General features: G+C 39.6%; 3 protein-coding genes and 1 long non-coding RNA gene across 5 annotated transcripts in view; 2 read left to right on the plus strand and 2 right to left on the minus strand.

The window, feature by feature from the left end:
* The window catches only part of LOC145447973 (uncharacterized), a 389,824-nt gene that overhangs the window by 369,657 nt on the left and 9,397 nt on the right, over window positions 1-10,770 (minus strand). The window lies entirely within an intron of this gene.
* LOC145447968 (uncharacterized) lies at window positions 16-989 on the plus strand. Its single transcript, XR_013917762.1, has 2 exons — window positions 16-145; window positions 205-989. It is a non-coding gene; the product is annotated as an uncharacterized LOC145447968 (long non-coding RNA).
* On the minus strand, window positions 481-2,536 carry LOC145447967 (uncharacterized). Its single transcript, XM_080326264.1, has 4 exons — window positions 1,945-2,536; window positions 1,472-1,644; window positions 1,240-1,381; window positions 481-1,179 (listed from the first exon to the last, which is right to left on the minus strand). The coding sequence occupies exons 2-4, from the start codon at window positions 1,588-1,590 to the stop codon at window positions 1,108-1,110; spliced, it is 333 nt and encodes a 110-aa protein (XP_080182390.1). The 5' UTR covers window positions 1,591-1,644; window positions 1,945-2,536; the 3' UTR covers window positions 481-1,107.
* On the plus strand, window positions 2,617-8,836 carry LOC145447965 (pro-cathepsin H-like). Its single transcript, XM_080326263.1, has 8 exons — window positions 2,617-2,770; window positions 3,452-3,592; window positions 3,661-3,827; window positions 3,891-4,039; window positions 4,489-4,570; window positions 5,591-5,766; window positions 7,188-7,319; window positions 8,638-8,836. Exons 1-8 carry the CDS (start codon window positions 2,683-2,685, stop codon window positions 8,708-8,710), a joined length of 1,008 nt encoding a protein of 335 aa, XP_080182389.1. The 5' UTR covers window positions 2,617-2,682; the 3' UTR covers window positions 8,711-8,836.

Below are 10,770 nucleotides of genomic sequence, written 5' to 3' on the forward strand. Positions count from 1 at the left end.
GTGAGTGACACATATTATCAACACCGGTCACAGCGGCTGTTTGTGTTCTCGCAGTTTTTATTCTAGTCAGTTATGCCCGAGGTTTCCATTGTAACGGATTTGCCAAGTGATATTGAGACTGAGTCCGAGTACTCGGATGTCGAATGTAAGTATCATTTTTGCACGTACTTACAAAACTACCGTTTAAATGCCGGATTGGTTCAGGTGTTGATGCGCTCGATCCCACGTCAGTGGAACCCCTTGCAGCTTCATATGATGGGTCATGATCAGCCCAGCTTGCTCAGCGCAAGCCACTCGTCGAGACTACATGAAATACAGTTGTATATATAGTGTGTAGTGTAATAGCTCGTTTCAGTCATGTATCTTGTCTATCTTGATAAGTTTTTGCTGTAAGGAGGTTCCGAGAGTTACTGACAGAATTAAAGTGTATCACAGAATTGCCAGGATGCAATTCAGTGTGTCTGGACGTTGACGTATTGCAGAGAGAGAGAGAGAGTCTTTTATTTTCATCGAACCAAAATACATAACAAACGGCAGTGATGGTGGTACAGAAAATATGCGTGCACAGTATTCGGTATTAGATAAGAATGATCGATAAGACCGTGAAGGTCATCTAGTCTGATCCTCTGATCTAGTCAGATGTCCTACTATGGATATCAACAGGAATATTGCCGCAGAATAATAACATCGAGTTCAATGCATGAATAGGATGAGTCTCTGATTCGGTCGCCAAATACTTTTCTCGCACTAATACACTTGTTTTCACTTTTCAGGAAGTTGAAACATACTGCCTACAGAAATTGTGTTCGCTGGGTATGGGGATTCTGTGGCAAAAAGCAGCGGAAAATCCTGCCTGCATGCGTTGTTACTGCTGTCCGAACAAAATTTACGTCAAATTCTTATAAAGGATTCCAGTTCAGTAACGCCACATTGTGAATGTACAGTTGTATTCCAAATAATAAACGCATATATCTCATCGACCAAAATAACTACTGTGTCAGGCAGAAAAGCATATCGAGTTTTATGTCGGTCGGGCAATAGCTTCCTCTCTGTTAATTTTGATTATGCTGCTAGTCAGAGGAGGTGGAACGGTCTCAGCACAATCGCTCAACTCAACATCAGTTTCTGGTCCAGTTCTGATGAGTGCTTGAACTTCTTTGACAAGCTCATTGCAGTAATCTAGAACAGGCATAACAATATGACGAAATCTTATGATGCAGTCAGATCGACGGCAGTTACCAAATGTTGAATTTTCAAGTATCTCGTGGACCGTACATTCCCCATTTTTGTACTTCGGGTATTTGACCGCGGTGCTCTTTCTTTCGGCATTTTCCGAGTTTTCGAGCAATTTTCATTGAAATGCAGGATTGCCAACTGCATCCTACAAAAATGCATAATTGATGAGGCTAGTAATCATACCAAAATCTGATATAGGTTGTTCTGAATAGCCGAGACACTGCAAGGTACCTACCTGGCTTTTTGACTGAAATATGGTTGTAGTGATATAACTTTGGCAGAAATGATTGAGGAGGGCATTGAATGATTCACTTCCAGCAGTGCTTCCATTCGGCGATAGATGGCGTATGTCATTTTTCATTCGCGTGGAGTAGAGAACATCGCAAATCCTTTCATATGCCAATGAATCTGAAAATGGATTGTCATAATGGTAAACAACAGAATCAAAGATGCTATTTATTGTAACTTAAATTTAGGCCTATATGTATCATGTATATATGCTGAATGGAGCAGTTTGTTTCTTTTTGATACAGTCAAGTAGGCTATTTCATCTTTAAAGGATGTAACGGCATCTACACTACCCATAAATCAAAATCTAGAGTATGAGCAGTTTGTGCAGTCTTGCTTGATTCTCAGTGTGCTACCTAAACCAGACTCTTGCACGTCCGACTCTGATTGACACATTGGACAATGTTGAAAAATGCTCACCAGCTTATTTCTGTCCACAATCACAAACTGGGTCTTCTTGCTATTCCTCTGAATCTGAATGCCTGCAAATCAATATCTTGGTGAAGACTTGGTACAAATATGATTACACTGTTCAAGTACTCACTCTGACTCGCCATCTAACTCTGTTGGGTGGAAGCTATCATCAGTTGACAGGGATTGGATATCACTTTCACAGTCTTCATAATCCTCTCCAGCAATAGGGTTTGGACAGCGATGAAAAGACACTTTGGGTACCGAATATCGCGTATTCGAGCAACCATACCCGACACCAGATGTACCTCCGTGCCTCATCTTCTTCATACCTTCCATATTCACAATCACATCCAGTATCAAAATCAATCCCAACACTAATAACTATCTGTTTACCGTACTGAGCTATACCAGGACTTTAGCCGTGTCACTCACATGACGTCATTTCATAGCTGAATGATTTCATATCCGTTTTTCAGCTTTTCGATTTATAATTTAAATTACTTGAAAACTATCATGTAATTTCAATTTTTATTATTTTATTCATATTCCTGACCACATAACGTACGATATAAGGCAAAGTCATTTTTAAGATGCAGTTGACCTTTAAAAGTAAAACATTCAGCTCAAATTGTTTAGTCACGTGATGCGTGCGTCGATCAAGGACCAGCTGCCAAATAAAATCGAAGCGCGCAGCTGAAACTCACGCATTCGTACTTTATCACTGCGGAAGAGTTCTGCCGAGTCATGTTGCGATATTTGAGTTTAGTCGTGATACTTCACTATGCACTTTCACAAGAAGCAGTTGTGGTGATGAGCAAATATGATATCAATGGTATGTATTACTTTGAAGCAGCCTGTCATCGTTAATTTAGTATTATCACTCAGACACTCACTGTCATGCGTATTGCGTAGGTATGAAGTATATTACTTTTGCATGAAAATCGTTATTCGCGTGCATGCCTCTATCCTAGTGTATTATTGTACATCGTCAACATTATTGACAATTTGATAAATTTTTTGTGTAATGTATATAAAGCGTAATGTGTAGTGTAAATCTTACTAGAATTAAGTGATTTATTGCAACTTCTTGGACTGAATTGGCTGTACGACTTCGGTCAAAATCTGTCTGTTACTGACGTAACTCATTTGCGTATCAAAGGTCTTCAAGTATAGCGTTATCGAACATGTTGGCGTAGTACAAAGGGATGCTTTCGTGCTTATCACAAGTTCGATTTCATTGTATACTATTTTACCGTACTAGGTCAGGAAACTTTTTCAGGGCGAGTGATGAATGATGTAGGCTACAACTCCACAGGAAACGCGATTGAAACTTCCTTGACCTATACAGTAACTAATGCATTCCGGCTAACGCCAATTAGTTTACAACAGAGCAACCGCCTGCACTAAATTTGTTCTTCGTGGTGACGTTCACTTACGAGGGATACATACAGTTCTGTGATTTCATGTATTCTACTAATTTTCGCTCTTAGATCGTGTCTTATTTACTTTTTAGATGTGTCATTATTCAAGGAATGGATGGTCGAGCACACGCGCTCCTACGACACAGTCGACGAACACGAACATCGCCTCGAGGTATTTTTGAAAAACCTCATCACCATTCGTAACCACAATTTGGAAGGGCATACCTGGCAAAGTATAGTTAATCCGAAATCATCATGTTGGTATTTATGATATAACTCAACACATTGACTATACACACAGTGGGGTTGAACGAATATTCTGATTTAACGCACGAAGAGTTTTCAATCCGTTTGGGTGCCCCGCAACATTGCAGCGCCACTAACCGCGAATCGTTCGTTCCTTACGAGCTACCTCCCCGCAAGGACTGGCGCGAAGAGGGGAATTACGTAACGCATGTCAAAAACCAGGTGAAACTCTCGGGTTTACTCAGCTGTTTTCGGGTGATTCATAAATCTGCGTGGTACGCATAGGGGAGCTGCGGAAGTTGTTGGACGTTTTCCACGACCGGATGTTTGGAGTCAGCCACTGCGATTCACGGAGAGGGTCATCATCTTTATACCTTGTCGGAACAACAACTGGTTGATTGCGCGCTGAAATTCGACAATTTCGGATGCAACGGGTAACTGACATGAAAAACTATATCTAGTTGTCTTATTTTAGCGAAATCCCGGTAATCTAATGGTAATCAAATTTTGTGAAATGATTCTATGCTATAAATTTAGTTATAATCTAATTCCTTTTTGGTATATAAATGCTACAGGCAAACTGTATACGTGTATAGTGTGAAACGAACCAAGCTTGTTGTACAGACATTTGCAATTTCCATGCTTATATTCCGATTCAATATGACTTGAAGTTGATTTGTTTTGTTTATTTCTGATTCGGAATTTTATGCATTTCCTAGTTTTTGCGAATTCAGCAATTTCAATTCCAGTCTTATTTGAAATATAATGTGGCTACGATTCTAATTCCTATCTAATTCGGAAAAGCTTACAATTTTCTACCTGTCCAACGTATACCACGAACGTGACGAGCATTACAGCTAAAACGATCTTGCTCTTCTTGCAGAGGACTACCCAGCCACGCGTTCGAATATATCAAGTACAACCACGGGCTGGAGTCGGAATCAGATTATCCTTACGACGCTAAAGTAAATATATATAACATCCAAGTTGATTTCATTCATTCACTTTTATTGATATGTTCATCCGCTCAAAACACCACGTTCTGTCTATGTACTATAGGTAACGGCTTCTTAAGGAGGTACAGAGCTTCAATATACCTTTGAATAATATATTCACATTGAAATAAACCGGGATATTTTCGGCTGGCACCAGCGGTAATCGTCATTAACTAATAGACAATTGGTAAGAACATTGTATATCAACAACCGTATCACCAAATATGACGTCACCGGCATGAAATTTCGTATAATCGAGGCGACTAGATCGCTTAAGCTCACTGTGACACTGTACTATATGTAGATGGCACAAACTAGGTTGGCGTATTTTGATGAAAGTCGACTCCAAGGCACGCAAACAAACGACGCGCGAGATCTGTCATCTGAGTATTTGCGCTGACGAGTGTCAGACGAAAATGTTATGGATTACGTCCCGAGAAATTCATTAAAATTTTTCTTGAACGAACGCTGGTGTCGCACTGAGTCTGAAAATATAAATTACGATCTAGTCAGGGCGCTGCACCAACCCTGAAATTGATCTTAAAAGTAGAAATATTATCATTTTTTTGAAAATCAGACCGCCATACAGTGACTATAACGATGACCTATTACGGCGCTCCGACTGTTCGCAACAATGCCGATTTCCAAGTTTTCTCTAGATGCCAACCGTGTATAGTCACGGGATAGTTTTCTTTATTTGTACAGTGTACAAATTTATACAGTCTGACAATCACACCCTACATTCGCCTAATTCATTTTCGATTATATGTAGGGCGCATCCTTTCCTAGTTGTCATATATTGTGTCGTGTTTCCGTGGCCGGAGAATCCGTCGTAGTTATCGTAGTATGATCAGTTCAGTTTAGGTTCAGCTTATGAAGTAATTTCATCAATTTAAAACACCGTAGGATTTAGTATCTCATTTACCGTACCTATACTACGATCACTCGCACGCATTCTCACACTTTACAAATCGTTTTCCCTCGAAACAGAACGGAACTTGCGAATTTGACCCAAAGAAAGCGAAAGCGTTTGTTCGAGGTGTCGTGAATATCACCCAGAACGACGAGGATTCGATTGTGGCCTCCGTAGCCCACATGAACCCTGTAAGCGTCGCTTTTCAAGTCACCCCGGATTTCCAGCATTACAAGTCGGGCGTCTATTCCAAGTAAGCTGATTGTGAAGACATTTTGTGTGTATAGGCCTATCCTATCAATCTTGCTGTACGGACATTTGTCGTTCTCGCTAGAATGAACTCTGATAGTCTGATTTGATACGAATTGGACTTAATTCAATCCCAGGTTTTTGCGAATACAGTAATTGTAATTCTAATCTAATTTTGAAAACACGATGTAGCTATAATTATAATTATAATGTAGTTTGGAAATACTGAAAATATTCTAGTTGTCCAACGCGGTTAGCGCGTGACCAGTGCGTAATAGCTATGCGCTAATAAATTTGTAATTCTGTCGTGTTTTCACATACAAGGATATTTTGAATACGTCGCCTGTACCGCTTTGCGATACCTTGATCGATCTTGTGAATTAAACAGGTCTGGAAGTTATTCACGTTCATGTAATCGGGTCGTTTCTCGCTGCATTAGACATCGCATTGCATTACGTAATGGTGTCACTAAGATTATCCATTCTTAATGTAATAAAACAAGACGAGACGGAAGTTAGGATAGCACCGCCACCATTGTATCACATCCGTCTCTATTACGATGCTAGGGATCAGTGATATCACCCAGGATAACTATAGCGTGGAAAACACCTTGAGTTTGAAGTTGACAGAAGTTGCTTTAAATTGTCGATGTCATGCGATATGTATGTACAGATAATTGAGGGTTTTGAAGGAGAATGAGGCGGTAATCACTCAACTGTGCAATTTGTCTAGGTCATCGTTTGTTTGTACGACTCAGTGACATACATTTCATTAAATATCACACAATAAGAGAGAGAAGATTAACCCACATAACCGTAGGGCATCTGCATTCAACTAAAGCACATCCACAATACATTTCGCTATAAAAGCGCATACCCATACCGAATGGCCTACAGCAGTGTTGCCAAAGGGAAAGAGCGTCTTTGCTTTGCCCACTCTACTATTCCGACTTGAACATTGGGGCGTAATCTGTGTTTACTACGACACAATACATACACGGTCACGTAATCGCTTCAAATATTTCACCTTCCCCAAATCTTTAAACGAACTTTTCATCCTGATTGTGTTTAATTGCCGATGCTACGCTATCACTTCATATTACTGTATTAGAAAGAATTTTATCGCATACTATACATTAAATAATCTAACAAACACCGTTTTGTGAGATATGTTATGAATAACTAATTAGAACGGAAGTTATGAGGCGTTTCCAATGCTTCCGAAAGGAACCAATTGTTTGGGTACAATTGTGAAAATATATGAAATCTCTCCTAAATCGTATAAATGATTTGACACCGTAAAAGCGTTTTCAAACCCTATCTGCAAACATTTACCCAATATCACATGATGTTCCGTAAAAGCAACTTTACTGCAACTGCACCTGCATTCGCTGACATTTTAAGAGCGGCTTTTATTTGTTCACAGCCCGACGTGCGGCAACAAGCCGACCGATGTGAACCATGCCGTTTTAGCGGTCGGGTATGACACCGATGCCGACACCGGGAAGGACTATTGGATCATAAAGAATTCCTGGGGACCTTCGTTCGGGATTGACGGGTGCGTAATACGTCGTATCCGACTCGAATCAGATTTAACTATACGCAGTATCAATCTGTAAAAACATAGTCGAAAACTTGATTGAATCTTATAGGTTATATTATATCAATCGCTAAATGATTTTATATATGATAATACTATTAATGGTAACTCGTGTACCGCACAGAGGTGGTCAAAATAGCCAGTTTTGTAATATACAAATGGTATATTCATATTTCAAGAGCTTCTTGGGAGTACAAAACTTCAATATACAATCGAATAGTATATTCATATTGAAATGAACCCGAATATTTTCGGCTGACACTCGTCAGGGGTAATCGTCAGCAACTAGTAGAGAATTGAACAGAATCGGGCTTATTTCAATATGAATATACTATTCGATTGTATATTGAAGTTATGTACCTTCAAGAAGTTCTTCAAATATAGTCAATGGTACTCAAATAGATGTAACGTCGTAAATTTCTGCACAAAAACAAGTGGAAGTAGCCATTTCAAAGACGCGAAAACTGCGTCACAGGAAAGAAGAAAGCACAGGTCAGAAAATCCGGGAGATTCAAAGAGTAGACGGGTCGCATACTCAATTACAGGCAGCAGAAGTATGGGGATTTCCGAGATATGTCAACACCATTTCAAATGTAGGTAGAAAACGAAGGTTCTAGAATGTACTCAAGTAGATGCAAACATGGATTTGGTCAAGGGGTCGCATATTCTCTTATCAGTAATCGGAGGTAGTAATTCTCAAGATCGTTGAGTGCATCTTCCCGATTAACGCTTAATGACTGATGGACTTGGATTTCAATTACCTTGATAGGGGAACTTCTTTGCCTAGTTCTTATGAAAATTTCACTCACAATAGCGATGCGAACGTATTCAAATGTAGATAGAGTTGCCTAAAACACTGTGATGTAGAAGTGGGAGTAGTTTAGAGATTTAAGAACTTGAGTATGTAGTAAAAGTTCTCCAAAATATAATTACATCGTTGCTGACCACCTCTGGTGGCGCATGGGTCAGGCGATTGCATTTTACGTCATCTGCTCCAAATATTTGTACATAGCATATACAATACATTATACATACCTTATAGCAGTATAGGCTCATATGTTTTTTAATCATGTCAGCGATACATCAATATTAGTTTGTAAAGCAGAAAATGTGGACGTCAATACCATTTCCTATGCATAAAGCTGATAGACCTATTGTGCTTATTCCGTCATAAAAGCACGATTGAATGGAGCATTTAACTAAATGATTCGCTGTTGCAGCGTTACAAGCCACTTTAATGTCTACAATATTTGACAGTGTTACTTGTGTGTTTCAGGTACTTTCACATGGAAAGGGGATCGAATATGTGTGGCGTTGCAACTTGCGCATCGTACCCGTTGGTACCGTAAAGCGTTACCACGCAGTATTTCGTTATAAAATATGCAATCGCGAATTCATATTAGTGAATTCTTGCAGTGATGTTTTATGTTGGCGCATATGCCGTGCTATTGAAAGAGATTTCATCTGACTTGTAACGTGTTGTATTTGTATATTTGATCGGTGACTCTGCATTTGGGGGAGGGTGTGCTTTAGAATTATAGCAATATAATCGTAATAATCGTAAGATTATATATTTCCATCGGCTCAAGACACATGCACTAGACACAATGCAATGTCGAAATGACCAGTTATGTTCTCTTGATCTAACATCCACCTATTGCCCGAAGTAGCGGTGTTCCATCCTGGCTTTTATCCAGTTGTATTAAAGCGAGAATCCATTAAAATTCTTTCTCTGATCTGTGCCAAATTGCTACGCATTGCGCGGAATCGTTTCGGTCTCTGTTATCCCCGTTATTCCTGGATCTTCGCACTGTACGCCAGGACGAAAATGTCACACCCATCGCTAACTCCACGTTCTTATCGCGCATGACAGTTAATAAAGAGGTAAAGTGGTGTCATGCATGACCTGTATCAGTGTCTCAAACATGTGGGCCGCATGCGGCCCGCGTCGTAATTTTGGATTTTCAAAAATCCGACAATATTTAATACATAGGCCTATCCATTTTAGAATTGAGAACTTGGAATTCACTCTAAAAATGCTCCAAAAACCTGAAACTAGAGCCTAATCAAACTTCGCTATCACTGCACTTTCAAAAACTACCTCGCGGCGGAAGATCTGCTATTACTTATCATCTCTCTCTCTCTCTCTCTCTCTCTCTCTGCTAATGATGATGAAACATGACCCGTTGATGATTCGTGACTGAAAATTGTGATTTGGACTTGGGCGCGATCTTTTGTAGAATTACTCGAAATCGGACTGACTGCTGGGTGATAAGATGAAAATAACTGGAATTGAGTAGGGTCAAACGATAAAATTATAAAAGGACTTTCTACTTGAAGTGCTGCGGCTACCATAAGGTCGTAGCGAGAGTAGCGTCTATCACTATCTAAGCAGGTCAGAGGGAAGCACTGACATGATTTCTGCCTCGTTTCAGTTTATTTAACTAACAATTTTCACAGCCAGACTGTTTAGAGTCAAGTGTAGCTACTAGCTACCTGTTCGATGCGGGTGTGATCAGACTAGTTGACCCTCAAGGTCGTATCGATCATTCCTATCTGATATCGAATACTGTGCATGCATATTTTTATGTATTTTGGTTGGATGAAAATGAAGACTCTCTCTCTTTCTCTCTCTTAGCAATTTTTATTTTTATCAGTTCAATAAACCACAAAACCATATAATGAAAAGATATGATATTGGTCTTTGAAATCAGGCACCCTCCTTGAGTCTCTTTATTCATGTTATTAACACCAATTAAATGTGGTGATTAACGTGGTGATACGCTCCCTCGCTGCAACACAAATGGATTGTTCGACGATTTTATCTATTACTATGAAACATCAGGGAAGGTGGGACACAACAGGCCAAAAAATACATTTTTAACCAGAAATATATTTCGACTCCAGAAATACCCATGAACTTTATCGAACCGATTGATGGACATAAAACTCATGTTTCCATATGAAAATGATTTGAAAATAAGAATACGTCCTTTTTCTTGGTCGTAAAAAACGGGTAGTAGTGCAGGAGTCGAATCTAAGTGATGATTCATTACAATTTAGTCAACCCAACAAGATTTACAGTAAATATCCGTTGCTTTCAATTTCCTAAAACTAGGCTTACCATACGTCCTCCTTTAGGAATATTTGTCCTCCTTTGTCAGGTTTTTTAAAATGTCCTCCGTCGACGCCTAAATGTCATCCTTTTGAGATTTTGCCCCCCTTTTTGAGAATTTTGGTTTAATGCAGGGCCAAATTCGACTGAGATACAGTAAATCAGCACTGCAGTTATGACGCTCCGGTTGCTATTTCGGGAGCTGAGCTGGAAAGTTGACCTTTTTTCTTTTCTTTTTTTTTGGGGGGGGGGGGGGATTTACCATTATTTCAAGATTTTCCTCTGGTGTACTAA

This window comes from Botryllus schlosseri, chromosome 10 (assembly GCF_051294905.1).
Source record: "Botryllus schlosseri isolate E-star chromosome 10, Bs_hap1, whole genome shotgun sequence".
NCBI lineage: Eukaryota > Metazoa > Chordata > Ascidiacea > Stolidobranchia > Styelidae > Botryllus > Botryllus schlosseri.